Source organism: Candoia aspera, chromosome 11, assembly GCF_035149785.1.
Source record: "Candoia aspera isolate rCanAsp1 chromosome 11, rCanAsp1.hap2, whole genome shotgun sequence".
In the NCBI taxonomy this organism is placed as follows: domain Eukaryota; kingdom Metazoa; phylum Chordata; class Lepidosauria; order Squamata; family Boidae; genus Candoia; species Candoia aspera.
In genome coordinates, this window is record NC_086163.1 from 16103431 (window position 1) to 16119711 (window position 16281).

Below are 16281 nucleotides of genomic sequence, written 5' to 3' on the forward strand. Positions count from 1 at the left end.
TAAAAACAATATGAATATTCAGCTGAACCACCAAAGGGAGGTTTACACATCACAAAAGATGAACCAAAGCAAAAATCCAACGGAGCGGCAGAGGAGCGAGTCTGCCAACTGAACTGCTTGAGCAAGAGCGCCTGGTCGCTCCCCGCGGGCAGCCAAGTCAAGCCGGCGCTCAGAACCACGGAGAGCTCCTTGCGCTTCCGCCGCTGCCCGTCAGGTGTCGCTGCGCCTCCACCTACCTGATCCGCGCTGCTGCGGGAGGACTGTTGCTGAGCCCGGGCGAGGCGAGGCTGACGAGGCTGCTGCCGCTGCCGCCGCCGCCGCCGCCACAGTCGCGGGGCTGGAAGAAGAGGCGGCGGAGGACGCCGAAGACGCCGAGGAAGAAGAAGAGGAGGAGGAGGAGGAGGAGAGGGAGGAGGAAGCGGCGGCCGCGGAGGCTTCGCCCTGCGCCGGCAGGAGGCGCTTGTCTCCCAGGCCCGGCTCGGCGGTGGCTCGCCCGGGCGGGCTGCTTCTCCGCGGGCCGCTGCTCTGGATGTGCGAGACGGCCTCGGCCGCCTGCACGTCGGGAGGCGAGAAGCGCGCCAGGACGCGCAGCACCGCCTGGGCTTTATGCTCCTGAGTGTCTTCGTCGCCGTAGTCCGACACCCGGCACTCGTAGACCCCCTCGTCCTGTCGCCGGACCCCTGACAGCCGCAGCCGATGCGAAATGTCATTGCCCTGGACGCGCACCGTCTGGAAAGGGGAGAAAGAAGACGTTACTTAGGCGCGGCGGGCCCGCCGTGGGGCAGGCGATGGGGATGGTGGTGGTGGGGCGGGGAGGCTGCAATGCGAGGGCACCAAGCGCCGTGCACCTCTGCCGCGATCAGACGGCAAGGAGGGCAGAGATAAAGTCATGGGTTATCTCAGCCTTGGGTTTTTCCTCCACTCACCTGTTGAGCTTGCCGATTGGGAAAGACAGATTAGGAAGGAGGGAGGAAAAAATAACCGGGACATAAGAGGGAAGGTCTCCGGTGACTCTCGCCCCCTCGAGGGTCTCCGTCTTTAAGCCAAGGGGAAGCCGCGGGAGGCATTCTGGATGCTCAAAGATGCTCTGACCCATCCCTGCTTGAACTCAAGGGGATCTGTTTCAGAGTAGAGTCTGCTTCTGTTCTGAGAGCAGATACAAACGCCTTTTTTATGGAGAGGCAGAATGGAGCCTCATGAAGCCTGGCAGGATGTGGACAGTAAGATCACCCTCCCATCAGGGCAACAAGGAAAGCAGGGAGGGCAGCTTCTGCCCACTCGCTCCATATGCCTACATGATACAGTTCTAACCATGATCCCCACGCCCTAGCAACCCTCTCAATCCAGTGCCCTCCAGATATTTTGGACTGTGCAGCTTTTATCCAGTAGACAAGGACATTGACTGGGGCCTCCGGAACTTTGAGTCCAAAGCATTCTAGAGGGAACCACACTGACGGTCTTCTGATTGATGTGATTGATGATCGTCCGTTGGTCACTAGATCTTTATGAAGCTATCATGCGTTGAGCATTAGACTGTCTATGTGCAAAGCCAGAACTCTGTCTTTTAGCCATGGAACCTCCCATGAGTGACACATTGTATCAAGTTGTCACTAGCTCCTCCTCTTCCATGCTGTGACTTTCCCCCCAGCCAAAGGCTGAATGCACCCTTCTTTTGAAGCTAGTCCCACAATACATCTGTCCTAGTATATATTCTATTTTTGTTGTTGTGAGGGTGAGATGGTCTTATTTCCCCATATAGTTCCCATAGCTTTCTCTTAGTTATGAATTGCTCTGTGTGGTCAAATCTAAGGAAGATTTAATGAGGCAAGACAATTAAGCAGTCAGGCAACATGTTGTGCAATTCAAAGTCCATTTCATGGGCCAAAGATCTACTAATCATATAGTAGTGTGGCCTCAAAAGCTAGGAGAGGTAGCAAAGAGTAAAGTTAATCTTGCCAATATGGTAGATTTCTCCATGTGCAGTGCCTTCATAATGCAATGCCTCTTTCTATTTCCACCTTCTTGCCTTCTAGATTTATTGGCACTATAATTCCCAAATTCCCAGCCATTTTATGGAGTGATATAATAAACCCCTCTGCAAAATCCATATTCTGATCCACATCCTGTAATCACATGATTTGAAAATATGGTAGCTTCTGGTAGTGCATCTCAAGTCATGCTATAATAGCCTTTCTGGCATTTTGCACATATGATCCAATTCAATGTTATGAGTCTCTCCAAGAAATTGGATTGAAAACTTCACCATCCTTTCTATGTAATTACAGATTTTTCAGTTCTTAAACCCATCTTCATATTGCATTAAATATCTGCTCCTCAATTTTAAAGCCTCTTCCTCCTCCTCCTGGCAACAATAAATGATTATGGTTTTGAGGAGGTTGGTTTTCAGTGGATGAAGATCTATGTCCACCTTCCTGGATGGATAAATCAGAGAAGGTTTTGTAGAATTCACCTGAATTTCATTGAAAGCTATAACAAATAGCTTTGCAATCTCAGAATCCGTTTTAGTGTCAGAAATGTTGGAAACTCCAATGCATTCTATGAGAATGCCCCTGATCATATGCAAAAGCTCTTTTTTCCCCCTCACAGGACTATAAATAGTCCTAGCACGTAAAAGAATCTGGATCAGGACTCCCAAGGGAGAAGATAGCGTTTCTCAAGGAGCATGAGCCTTACTTCTTCTCTTTGTTACATTTTGGGTTTACATATTGTGCTAAGCCATGGCTTGTTTAACTGTGATTTATGAAACAGATGACAATCAGATTCCCACATTGCCTTAAGCCACAAATCAAGATTTGAAAATTGCCAAGACTGGTTTGCAGAACATGCTAGGCCAAAACCAAGCAATATTCATGATGGGGTAGTCCTTTGATATACATGCGGTTTCTAGAACAATGACTTGAAAAATCAAATCATTCTTTGATTCTCCTTTAAACTAACGTATGATGCCTTTTGGTGGTGCTCTTCATCTTCCAAATTGAATTGCCCTTCTCCCAAATGAAATTTCTCACCATGGTTAGTCTATGCTTATGTCCATTTCTATTTCTGCAGCCCACGGTGAATATTTCTAGGCGCTGGTTCCCTCATCCCAAAATCAGCTACTAATTCCATTTCCTTCTTCCCTTAATTAAATGCATCTCTATACTACAGTCAACAGCCAGCCGTTAATCCTAGTCATTACCCTTTCCAGCAACAATGCATTTAAAATATATCACCTGTCAAAATATCAGCCCCAGCGCGCTGAGCTTCCTTGATCCTGGCTTCACACTTTTACAGGAAAAAATGGATCCAATCGTATCCGGACCCTCGTTCTGTGCTTCTGCTCCCTAGACTAAACTTGGTGCTCCCTTCTCCTCATCAGAGCACAAACACAGTGTCTGCATTTAATCCTCCGCACAGCTCACAAAAATCTCAGCCAGCCAAACCCCACACAACATTTCTTCTTTTTCCCCTCCAGAAAGGGAAAAAGAAAGGAGAGGAAAAGAAAAAAGAAAAGGAGAGATGAGAGAAATGGAAAGAAGGGAGGGAGGGAGGGAGGGAGGAAGGAAGGAAATATGGATTGGGTCTTCTAATGTTGAACACAACTTCGTTGCCAGGTTGAATCCCAATCCTCTTCCAAAAATGAATGCAACCTACTCAACTTCATTTTTCTCCCTTTCCTTTTTTGGCTTCATTTGCATGGAAGGCCAATACATCTGCTTCTGAAATTCAGTCTTCAGACGGCAATCACTGTTCATAAGCCTAAAACAGACTTTATCACTAATTTCTTGTTATTTAATTCCAGATGGACCCATGTTCTTAAAGGCAGCCATGCATATGTAAAACTTCTACCTTTTTGAATTCTCAGTCCTTTTTGCTCACTAGGGATGACAGCAGGAGATTCTAGGCTTGTCAAACATCAACTCAGACACTCCAAGACCTTAAGATTGCTATGACCTCTGAGGACTTTGACTGTGGCCCCAAACTGATACAAAAGTTGCCACCAATTTGTAATTTTTAATGGGAAGGAAGGAAGGAAGGAAGGAAGGAAGGAAGGAAGGAAGGAAGGAAGGAAGGAAAGGAAAGGAAAGGAAAGGAAAGGAAAGGAAAGGAAAGGAAAGGAAAGGAAAGGAAAGGAAAGGAAAGGAAAGGAAAGGAAAGGAAAGGAAGATAGATTATGAAATACCTTGGGAGAAATCACAGAATTATAGTATCACATAGGGAGAAGGGACCACTTTAGCCATCAAGTCTTAGTCCCTGTTCAACTGTACCTGGTTAATTTAATGAAATATAAATGTAAAAAGAAATAAATAAATTCAGTTTATGTCTAGCTGCTCTCCACTTAAACCTGACCCTGCATAGTTTCTGTTGTGTTGTCTTCATATGGAAAAAAATTGCATGCCTGAGCTTATTATTGTTATTGTTATTGTTATTATTATTACCCTGTATTTGAATAGCTTGTAACTTCACAAGCAGGGTCTGGAGGGGTTTAGCTAGCATGACTAAACTGCACCTAAGAGTAGGAACAAAGAGGAGGCTATATAACAGAAAGTTGCTACAAATCAACAAGCACAGTTCCATTGTAATACAGTCTAAATGAACTTGACAGAGATGGGTGAATGATGGATTAGCCCCTGAAGTCAAAGATGCAATCAGCCAAAAGACAAACCCATACTAGCTCACCCAGCAGGCAAAAATGAGTATCTGATCATTTTGTTAGAAGTGAAATCAGTTTGGAAGATTTCCACACCATGACACACACCACAAATTTGAAGTTGGCATTATATCAATTATTTACTGTAGCTGTCATGCAGAGAGAGAGAGAGAGAGAGAGAGAGAGGGATAGAGAATAAAAGAATTGTTTGATGGAGGTGCTAAAATTATCCATTAAGCATATCCTATCCAAACTATAGATCCTTGCATTCTTTGCGAGCGGGCTAACCCTTAACTCTATGGTGTTCTATATCTGTACTATCACCTCTCCAACCATCCACTTCAGACTTTAAGTACAAGATGACATGTTAGCAAACTCTGCTGAAAAGGATGCCATTGGATGTTAGTAAAAACAAAGCAGAACAACAGAAGCATTTCTCCTAAATGTGTTCCTTGGAGTCTTCTTTTCTCCAATAATGTTGGGATATTTTTCATCCAAACCTGTAGAATTCCCATTTGCATCTTGAAGTGGAACAAGCTTAGAAAAGAGGGAGTATTTCATTCCTTTGAATGTATAAATAAGCTGCTCCTTAGGGCAGGAGGTAGGCAGCCGGTGGCCCTACTTCTACATGAAACCTTTGGCCTAAATTCATAAGGGCCTTGGCTCAGTTTCAAAAGCTCTCTGCAAGTCATTAGTGTAGGCTTATGGCAAAATGATCTACCTTTTTTCTACTGGCTGGGGAGGAAGAGAGAATGAAGGTATCCATACCTTCTTTTGCCCCTGGCTCCTCCCAGCAATGGCTTATCTCCACCTCCCACCTGCCTCCAACAGATCATCTCTTGGAGGACGTGGCCTCCTGATCTATTGGATTAGCATATCATGGGCATATCATGGGCTGAGATTAACAAGGATTTGAGGAGATGAGATACACTGAGACAAACTGATGTCTCTTCTAGCTGAAGACCAACAGGACTCAAGGAGGAAGGTGGACTTTCCCAAACCTGTCACCTATCTATGTGCCAGAAATAGACTCTGCTCTACCAGTGGTGCAATCAGATAATTTAAGAATAGCCTTACCACCCTGCTAATTGATAGTGAGCATGCAGTGAACTGATAGAAATGCATTCATTTCTAAGTATGTTACTATTTCTGCTACATTTGGGAGCCTCTTTGTCTATTTACAGGGAGATAGAAATCTGACCCTGAGGGCCCCTGCAGTATTATAGGCCCTTCCCCATGCAGACACCACATACATGCATTTTGAGATATACTTACGCTGATCTTAGTTGCATCTTTATTGGTTGCCTGAAAAAGGAAAAAGAAGGGAGGAGAAAAATGAAACAAGAGACTTCTAAAGGTCAGGAACAACACTTCTTTCCACAAAGATGGTATGGATAGATCTTCTCTACGTGGTGCTGTAACAAGGTTAATGTACTGGTTGGGTAAACTACAGTTGGCTTTGGGTGATGCCTGTTATGTAGATATGGCTTGGCTACCAGATAGCAGCAGCTGAGGGCAAGAATAGCTAGAAGTTGCTTAATTTACTGTATTGCAAGCAAATACAATTCCAACAGGAATGTGAAATTGCAATGACATGAGCTGGGGAAGAACCAGCATTCAAATATTGGCTTTTGAAAATCAATTATCCTACCATGCAATCCTGCTAATGTCTTTATAGCCTCAGTTACATTATTTAGCTTTCTTTCCCACCCTGCAGGTCTGTTGTCAAAGCAATTGAAAATACACTCTTTAAAATGCTGTACTAACACATCAAAATAAGCTTTAAAAATGCAGCGCTGTGAAGGCAGCATAAGCATCAACAACAAAACAAAGTGATGGTTGCAGAGGTTTTGAAAGGGTGTTTCCTCTTGGGGCATATGCAGGGGGGCAGTGAAAAAAGTCAAGAGGGCTGTTGTGAGCACATAATTGAGGGGCCACCCCTTTTTACATGTGGCACATGTAAAAAAGGGGCAGGCTTCAATCACACAGTTGCAGATGCCCGTTTTCTCCAGTGCCAACCAACTGTTGTGTTGAAACATGCCAGCAAAAGCTCTGTTTGTGGTCCCATCTTGAGTCTGGCCCAGAGGGTGTGCATCAAGATAGGTCCTTCTCAGTGGGGATGCCTCAACTATGGAATTGCCACCTGAGGGCAGAGCAATTGTCCCTCACATTGTCACATGAAAAGATAAAGTCAAACTCAGCTCCTGGGGACTTCATGGACACTTCTAGGCAGTGGTATCCACAGAGGGGCCAAGGAGGATCAGACTGAAGGAATCAACATTGTGGTATCATAACGCAAGACCTGTCCCTTTTCTACATGTGTTGCAAAGTCATTCACCCACCACACTTGTGATTGATGTCACAACATTGTTTTTGTCATGCTGACAAAAGAAACAAGTTCCTGAGGATGCTGATGCTTCCAGGTGGCTCTCTTGCAAAACTGTCCCACAGCTTTCTTTTGGGATGTTTTCTGACTTTCCAATCAGCCTGGGTACTTCCTAATGATCTCCCAACTAAGTCCTAATGAGGTGCAACCCCCCCCCCCTTAGCTTCCGAATTCAGACAAGTTCAGCCAGTTGCTGCCATAATTAAATAGAGTTTGTGGAGTAATATTACCCTAAGATGAAAAGGCACCTTGAACTGATGCTTGAAGTGTTTTAGTTGCCAGCTGATAGATGAGTTTTCCTTTGAGCCTTTTATTGGATTATTAAAAATTATTGTACAGAGATGCAATAAATTTATAGTTTTGTACACCACCTTGGGATCTTTTAAGAAGATGGGCAGTATATTAAACAAACACAGAGATAAACAGTAATAAGTTAGTACAGAAACCCATCCACTATGAAATGTGAACTGTAAAGCATGGGCACATTTAATCTACAATGGTGTGAGTCTCTGTTTTTTTAAAAGAAAAAGATGCACCAATGTAACTTAGGTTCTGCAATAAGAAAAGCCTGAACTCTGTAGACATTATGCAAAAATACATGCAATTACGCTATTCTACACCACTTAATAGAGTTGGACCCAATGTTTGGAGAGATCATTTTGATCTGAAAAAAGTTGCCACTGCTTTGGCATGAGATTTTCCTTGATCACAATTGGCTATGCTACAACTGTATTGGCAGAGAGCAAAATTAATCCAGAATGAGAGCATGGCTCTCAGTGAAGTCAACTCTGATCTGCTGCAAGCGGGTGTCTGTGTTTCTTAATAAAAGAAAGACTTCTTAGCAGCATCCAAGTATACACAGCTTATATGTTTCTTGTAATTTTTCCAGAAGAATTACATTATATTCCAATCAAAGAAATCTGTCATGGTGTTCTTTCTGCTTGAAATAGTGTGGAAATTTGGAGCAGGACCATGGCTTAAAAGAGAGGATGTCTAACCTGTCCAATTTCATCAGTAGCAGGGTCATAAAAGACAAGATGGCAGCTGCAACTCTAAGATCAACACCTTACTTCTTTTTTATATGTGACACATGTAAAAAAAAAAAGGCGGCTTTACGTGGTTTGGGTATTGATGTTTCCCTCCCCTTGAGATGCTCTGAGAACCTTGATATGATCTACCCTCCCTTCCAGCACTCCAGAATTGCAACAGAGGGGAAAACATGTTGCTTTCCTACCTTCTCCCCTTCATGGCTGCTGCCTTAAGGAGGTACCTCTGCCCTGGGCCACAGGTGTGGACTATGAGCTGTACTCCCTATCTCCACAGTTCAATACAACCTCAATTCAATAACTGCTTTTAGGTCTTAACATTTAGGACAACTTTTTCCAATTTGGTGCCTTCCAAATGTGTTGGAAATATAACTCCCATGATTTCCATCAGAGTTGGGGACCCTGGTTTTAAGACTAGAAAAGGAGATCCTGCTACAGTCAGACTTGACTCTGGAGAGATCCAGGTAAGCTTGACTTGACTCAATATATTCCATATATCCAAAGAAGGCTTCTGAAATGTGGAATAGTTATTTCCTTTGCTGATTCTATCCTGTTAACATGCCACCCTGCTCAAAGAGCAGCTGCTGGCTGGGTGCTTGTATGCTTTGTAAATCAATCTGAGCAGAACTGGAATCCCAAGGGAGGTTGAAGACTCCAGAGGATCACCTTTCAGGCAGTGACTCTGTGAGTTGCATGGGGTTTCAGATTTTAAACACTCTGACCCACCCTGTATCAACTTTACATGCTATGTTGATACCACAGCGTTACGGACCAATCTCTCTGTTTCTCATGTTCAGGCTGCCAATCCCATTGCTGAAGGAGCCAAAAATAGCACTGCCATGCACAACTGGGAGGAATTAGCAGGGCTGGTGGAACCCCAAGTTTGCAGAAGATGGTCAAAGAAAAAAGATGGCAGGGCACCCAAAGAACAACCCAAAGAGGGCTGTGTATCTCCATCGCAGTAAATCATTGTTGACTGGTAGGGGAGACGTGGAAAGTCTAGAGTGGCAGGATTATGGGGAGAGGAAGAGTGGAATTCTCAACCAAGAATTCCATGCTGCAACTTGATTTGCAAGGTCAGATCTTCACATTCTACTATGACCAAGGAATAGATTCCAGGGCGGAGCTATGCAAATTAAGCACAGGCCCCTGAACATATTCAATAGCTCTCATTTCATTTTACAGAGAAGTGGGTGCAATTTTCTGAGAGACACCTGGAGGGGGGTAAATTTATATATCAGTCACAAAGATGAGTAAGCATTTCCACCTCTGAAAATCTTCTTTTTCCTTCATGCTATATAGGTGAACAGTGACCATTTCCTTGGAAAGCATCTTGGGGTTTGGGTGGGTGCAAAACCTCCCCATCTTCTAATATTGGGTGATCTAAGGGATCTCTATATTTTTGTTCAGAGATCTTTTGAAATCCCTTCCATTGAGGCTCCTGGCTACAGGAGGATCCATGGGGCAGCATTCAAAAATGTCAAGATAGTGGTGCAATTGTGCACTCGGAGCTACCATCTTTACTTTACCCCACCCCCACTGCCCCATGTAGACATCCCTGTCTGGCTACCTGTAGATCAATCTCTTGCGAATGGATCTTTTCATGGTTCTCATTCAGCCGATGGATGAGTTTGCTTGATCCATCTTGATGTTTCTGCTGCACATGCATTAAAGGCAAGCCAGACCCTTAAAACCCACCCCAGACTCAGAGCCTTGCTTCCAACCGCTGCTTGGAAGACTTCACCTGCTTCCCTTTGACTACATTTAATTATCACATGTCAAGAGAAGAGATAAATCATCCCTCTGCAGAGATCTCCTGCAATGTCTCCAGGGGGTGGACATGCTTGGTTCCAACTTTAGAATGGGGAAAAAAACACCTCCCCTCAACGTCCAGCATGAATCATTTGTATGTTGAAATCTATTCTGTCAAGCAATCCACCAATCCCTTAGACCTTATTTATTTATTTAGACACGAAGTGCATGCCTAACAACAATGCAGTCTTAAGATCTCAAGAGGACCTGCTTACTGGCTTTGCAAAGAAGACAAGATCTGCTTCACACACGACAGGGAAGCATCTAGGGGTGAATTTGAGAACCAGCCACCCAGCAAATGAGAGCTTTCTTACAAATTGCTGCTTTGATACAAATGTTGCAGATAGAGATAGATAGTTAAAGAGATGATAGGTAGGTAGGTAGGTAGATATTGTTAAATACCAGACAGACCACTGGTACTGGTTAAATACACACAGTATAAGACCCCACCCAAACGTCATCTCAAAAAACAACTCTATGTCTGTCTTTTACTGAAGTCTCACCAATTACTAGCCAACTTTTTATAGGTTTCATCACAAATAAAATATCCATTTTACTTCTTTTGGTAGTGAGAGTAATAAAGTTACCAGGGCTGCAATATTCGGTCGATCAGAATAAAGTCTGTCTGTGTATCTGCCTCTATCCAGTTGATTATAACTTACAACATTCTTTCTGAAAAGATTCTCTCTTAGGAATCAGGTGGAAGATTTTACATACACAGACATGCACTTTTAAAGATGTTTGTATAGACAACTATTAGAAGTGCAAGCTCTGAAAAAGAAGCATAGATCTTTTAAGACATTGACTGCTTCTCAGAGCCTTTTAGTCAGATTTTATTATTCGGATTTCATTACAACAATTTTTATGGCCATGGTGACTATTCACATCTGGGCTCAATTAAAAATGCTGCTGTTAACCTTTAAAGCTACTGATGGTTTGAGAAAAAAATTACTAACTTGGCCTGAAAAAGGAGGAAAGATTTGGCTGCAGAGGCATCCAGTGTGTGTGTGTGTGTGTGTGTGAAAATAGTAAAGTTAATGGCCATGCCAGTTTGGTGATCGAGGGCCTTCTCCCTTTTTGTGTCACCATCTTGACTTTTTTGATCCCCCATAGATGCTCTGTTTGGCTGGAAGATTAGGAGACAGGATCTTTTAAGGGTAGCCCTTTATTTAGGAAATGCCCCCTTCGAGAAATAAAACCAGCTCCTTCTCTGTTTGGTTGATTGGTTGATTTATAGATAGGCCCTAAATACATGTGTGTTCTGCACACTTTCTACTGAAATAATACACCATATATGAATTTGTTCTTAGTTTTGTATCATGACTGGCTGAACTTGTTGTATGCCTTGTTGTATGCTGCCCAGAGTCACTTGTTTGTGAGATGAGTGGCCATATAAATTTGACAAATTAAAAAAAAACCTTGAACGAAATTCTTTATTTCTGATTATCTTCCTCCTCAACTTTGTGCTGTTAATTTTAATACTGTTTTACGCCTTCAGCTGATTTCATGGTCCAGAGTATGCCATCTTGGGAAAACAACATCCTTTGGAAAAGCACCACGACATTTATTAAACAATTTTTATTTAGTAATTTTGTTACTAAAGAACAAAATAAACACAATAAACATCTTCCTCCTTTTCCTGCAGCAACAACCATGTAGGCTAGGTTGGGCTGAGAGATATTAACTGGACCCAAGTCACCCAGGGAGTTTTCATGGATGAGAGTAGACTTGAACCTGGATCTCTCCAGTCCTAGTCCAACACTTGAACCACTACAATAAGAAAAACTTGTAGGCCAGTTTGGATTACTGTATCTTTCTCCCTTCCAACTTTACTAAATCAATGATTGAATGAAGATCAGCACCATCAAAGGACTGCCCACTTCATTATATTTTTATGATTCAAAGGGCAGTTTGTAGACAAATGGAGGTCTCCTGATCCACCTTATCACCCCACCCTAGTTCATTGCAATCGTATTTTTCTTACTCCTGTTGTGTTTTCAACTGTGACTGGACTTGTTGCCCAAGTAGTTTTATCAATATATAAAAAAAACAAAGATAGCCATGTGGGTCAGACAAAAGGCAAGGAAGTCTATAACTGGGCAGTAGGACCAAACATAATGTCACCAAAACATTTTTCTAAAACTTTTCTTAGTAAAGGTGTACAACCCCCCCAAGACATCAGTGAAGGTAAAAGATACTGGAGGAAGCAATAATGAGAATTTCTGGAATACCAGCTGTTTGGAACATTGCATCCTGCATGGGATCATGTTCCAAGCAATCCATGTTCCCATCCTGAAGCAAAGTATGGAGGGAAATCAGTGTTTATATTGTGGTGTATGGAATTCTATTCTCCCACAGGGCTGTTTAGTAGTGATCTAAGTGGGTCCCACTGAATTATAATTGAGGGCATCACATTCACTGAGATTGCTTGAATCTCACTGTATGTGGTGTCTGTGTTCAAGATGGCTGGACATCCATCCTAACCAGAACTGCACTGAAATGTCATTGGTTATCAGTAGCATGATCCATCTTTGTCATCCCATTCAATCTCTAGTAGCTTACCTATTTACCATGTCAGTACAGAAGATGTCTAAACAGGGGGCGAGGTCAATTTTTCTGCCAGTTTACCTCTCCTTCCTTTCCCTTCTACACTGGAAAGGATTCAGATAACCAGGGAAAATGGCAAAGGCATCCTGGACTGATTTTTATCTGACTGGCAAACTTTCCTGTAGATGCTGCAAAGCATCCAGGTCGAGGCGTCAGATTATGGCTCACCTTCTCTTAGAACTCTTTTGAAAACTGAAACCATGAATCTCAGGTTGACAACCTGTGAAAAGACAGTTCACCCAAGGATGCAAATCATTCGTTTCCTAATACATTGCATGTCTATTGTTCCCTAGTTATTGGGAACAATAGCATACAAAATAGACAGAAATGTGTGAATATACAGCCAAAAGGCATACAAGAGTCTGTGTGGCAACACCCATGTCCTGGATACGGTTTCTGAACTTTGATATCTCATCCATGTATGCACATCACCCTTGACCATTCAGGTACTAACAAACCCTTATGAACTAGACACAGATCCAAAATGGTTTTGAACACCCATAAATGACTGTGTAAATGGTCCCTCTGGGTAGGTTCTGTGCCTCACCTGTGTGTCTGAATCAGCTCTTGGGATAGAAAGAACCCTGGAAATGCCGTTTTCTCCTGATATGCTGCTAAACTGCTGCTTGGAGTCTTCCTTACTTCTCTGTTCCAACCAACCTTGCAGACTGTAGCAAATCATGTTAATTAATGGTGGGAGAATGTAATGCTTCATTGGGAGGTGGGTTTTTTTTAATTACCTTGCTTCTGCTGCCAGGACCACTGATGGCTAATTCGTGTGCAAGCTCTCGTGCTGGTTCCTTAAGGTACCACCATTGGATTTCCAAGGAGTAAGAGGCAGATCCACTGGCCCGGAAAGCACAAGGCATCTCAATATCATCTCCCTCCCTAACAGTCACATCTTTAGGAACTTCGGTAAATGTAGCTGAAGATAAAAAGAATGATAAGGAAACTGCAGGGTAGCAAAGTGGAAGGAAGGAAGGAAGGACCCAGTTCTTTTGCTAAAATCAGAAATGCAAGGCAAAACATTGCAACAGAGGAGTTTCTCAGCACCCCTGAATCCTTGGAGGATCTATAGATGCTGCTACAAACAGGCTCCCTGGACATAAAGAATCACAAACACTGGGAAAAAAAGGAAATCTGAAGGCTATCTAGGCAAACCCTCTAAAGGCAGAAGTCCTTAGGGAAGTCATTCTTAAGATTCAGAATAGAGCACATCACCATGAGTGCTAGCAAGTAAGTTCGCCAGTCATCCCTCCTTGTGAATGAGGGATTGGAATCCCCCCCCCCCCATACCAGGTACACCTCCCTCCTGATCACTGCAGTCTCGGCACCAATCCATGTCAGACAAGTGGCTAAGGAGAGCATAAAAGTTTGCAGAAACGTCTCCCTTCCTCCATTCAGATACACATTTTCTCTGCTCTCCAGGCACCCACGCGTTGCCCATTTCAGCAGCTGCGGCTTTGGGGATGTGGTCCTTGTCCCCCACCATTTTCCATGTCTCCTTTTAGCTTTGAATCCTTACACTCTGCAGCAGAGTGCAGCTGTCCCCCACTCCTGCAGCTTTGGCTGTGCTTCTCTGCATGCACCCTTTTGCTTCAGCATCATTCTCAGAACCGTACATTTGCAGTCGTGTGGGCTCATTCCAACCCACAGATGTCCCTAACAGTGAATCAGTTCTTTATTTCTCTATCTCTCTATCTGATCCTCTATCTAAAAATGGTGCATAGCAATTTAGCTTAGTATTTGGCTTTCAGAAAACAGATGTGTTAATAAACATTGCACTGATTTTAAAAAAAAAACTGTTGCAACCTATAGTAGGATAGGCTCTCACACACCAACCCCTCCTTCCCTTGCTATCAATGTTCAACTGGCTGCCTTATTTTGCTAAACTGAGACAAAAAGGTTAGAAGTTTGTGACTTACCCTGTGCTATGAGCAGCAAGGGAGCATTAAGCATCAAGTAACACAGGGCACTGAACAGCCCTCGATTTTCCATCTCATAAATGTAGCCTTTCAGGTGCAAGTCAACAGAGAGAAAATCAGAGCAACAGTCTCGCCACAACCAGGCTAAGAAATTTTCAATCCCATGGCAAACAGTAGATCTAGACAGAGAGTTGGCAACTGGTCCAGGATTAGGTTAAATAATAATCATTTGAAAACAAAACAGGGGACCACTTCTAAAAAAAAAAAAAATAAGAACACTCCAAGTCCAGCAAACTCAACAATCTGCTGTTCCCCCCCTTCCTTTGCTTCTGGAAGCCCTATTAAATCCACATCCAGGTGGTCCCAAGGAAATCCATTGGTCATGAGGTCTGGAAGCCCGGATCCTGAGAAGAGAACTGTAAATCTGGTAGGGTTCTTTTCGGTCTCCCCTTCCTTAAAGAGGTTTGTGGCAAGCCTTCCTTTCAACTTCCTTGAGCTGGAGGGGATTTTCTGGAGTCCAGAGAGAAGGAACAAAGCCAGAATCTCCTGCCCAGACCCATCTGGGTTTGTATCTTCAAGGGAGACCTAAGGAAACCAGAGATTTGTCTTTTCTCTCTTAAGGGGTTATTTTCCAAAGGAGATACGTGATATATGCATATTCCTCCTTCTCTTCCGCTTTTGTCTGCTTTCCTTCTGCCACAGTCAGTTCGGAAATCTCTCCCCCCCCCTTCTTAGCGATGTAGGGTCCGAATTAAACGCAGGAACCAAAGGGCTGGATTTCTCTTTCTTTTTTTAACCCCCTCTCTTCGACTCTCAAATGCACACACCGCTCAACCTATGCGAGGAACTTCGCCATCTGACGTTCCAGAGCAAGGCATTGGCGAGGCCAGTTCCGAAAAGGAGACGGCGGGGGTGGGGTTAGGACGGAGGGAGGAGGGAGGGAGGGAGAAAAATTAAATTGTGTTTCCCTGAAATCAAAGGGTTGCATTTTAAAGCGACACGCCCCCCCCCCCACACCCCGACATCTCATCGCGCCATCCAAGCTGGGGGGTGGGGGGAGGCAGACCCAGATTGTCCGCCTTGGAGACGTTCGCTTGTCTGCTCGCTCGTCTGCTCGGAATGGTTTAGAGGAAGCCGGAGGGAACGGGCGGGGGGGAACCAGGAGGGGACAGCCCGTGGGGAAGCGCCTCCCGCGAGAAACCAGTGTCCCAAAAGTGCGGTTTCCCACGTTCATCTCCCGCAGTCTTGCCCCAACTGGGGACCAAGGCGCTGGGGGAGGGCGGGGTGGAGTGTCGGCTGCAGAGAAGGCCCCTTTCTGTTTGCAAGGCAACAGCCTTCCGAAGCTATCGTTGAGAACATCCTAGCGGGGTGGTCTTTGGGTGGCTCCCCTCCTTTTCCCGCAAAGCGCAACTGTGCTTCAAGTTTCAGAAAAAAAAAAGGGGGGGTATCCTCAAGCTAAGACCTTCTCTCAAATCCCGCCCCCTTTTATATTCCAGGGATCCTCCGACGCGTGGACCCCCCGCCTTCCAAACGCTCTGGTATCGTGGCTGCCTCGCGGAATGGGAACCCACAACCCAACTCCCCCTCCCCCCCGCGTCCCCCAGCAACACTGACCGTCACTTTCCCTTTCTCTTACCTGCTTTTTCAAGCCAGCGATGACCCGGAGAGACCCAAGAGGGGATTTTAAAAGGAGAGGAAAATGAACCGGGGGGTGGGCGCGGGGGGAGAAGGAAGGAGATTTAAGTGGTCAGGGAGGTCAATCAATCAGAAGCCTTCCCCACTCCCCAATACCAAAAACTGACCCCAAGAATCTCTTGGGTTCAAACCGGGGAGAGGTGTTTCTCTAGAGGAGCC

The 16281-nt window shown here is 44.3% G+C and overlaps 1 protein-coding gene across 1 annotated transcript; it reads right to left on the bottom strand.

The window, feature by feature from the left end:
- Nucleotides 1–210: 210 nt before the first annotated feature.
- VSTM2B (V-set and transmembrane domain containing 2B) lies at nucleotides 211–13395 on the bottom strand. Its single transcript, XM_063313064.1, has 3 exons — nucleotides 13243–13395; nucleotides 5927–5956; nucleotides 211–729 (listed from the first exon to the last, which is right to left on the bottom strand). The coding sequence occupies exons 1-3, from the start codon at nucleotides 13369–13371 to the stop codon at nucleotides 211–213; spliced, it is 678 nt and encodes a 225-aa protein (XP_063169134.1). The 5' UTR covers nucleotides 13372–13395.
- Between the last annotated feature and the right edge of the window lie 2886 nt (nucleotides 13396–16281).

Excerpts from the sequence above, each read along its gene's own strand:
- VSTM2B (XM_063313064.1), bottom strand. The coding sequence starts at position 13,371 with ATGCCTTGTGCTTTCCGGGCCAGTGGATCTGCCTCTTACTCCTTGGAA. Across the intron at positions 5,957-13,242 it reads GTCCTGGCAGCAGAAGCAAG|GCAACCAATAAAGATGCAAC; the intron begins GTAATTAAAAAA and ends TTCCTTTTTCAG. Across the intron at positions 730-5,926 it reads AAGATGCAACTAAGATCAGC|ACGGTGCGCGTCCAGGGCAA; the intron begins GTAAGTATATCT and ends TCCCCTTTCCAG.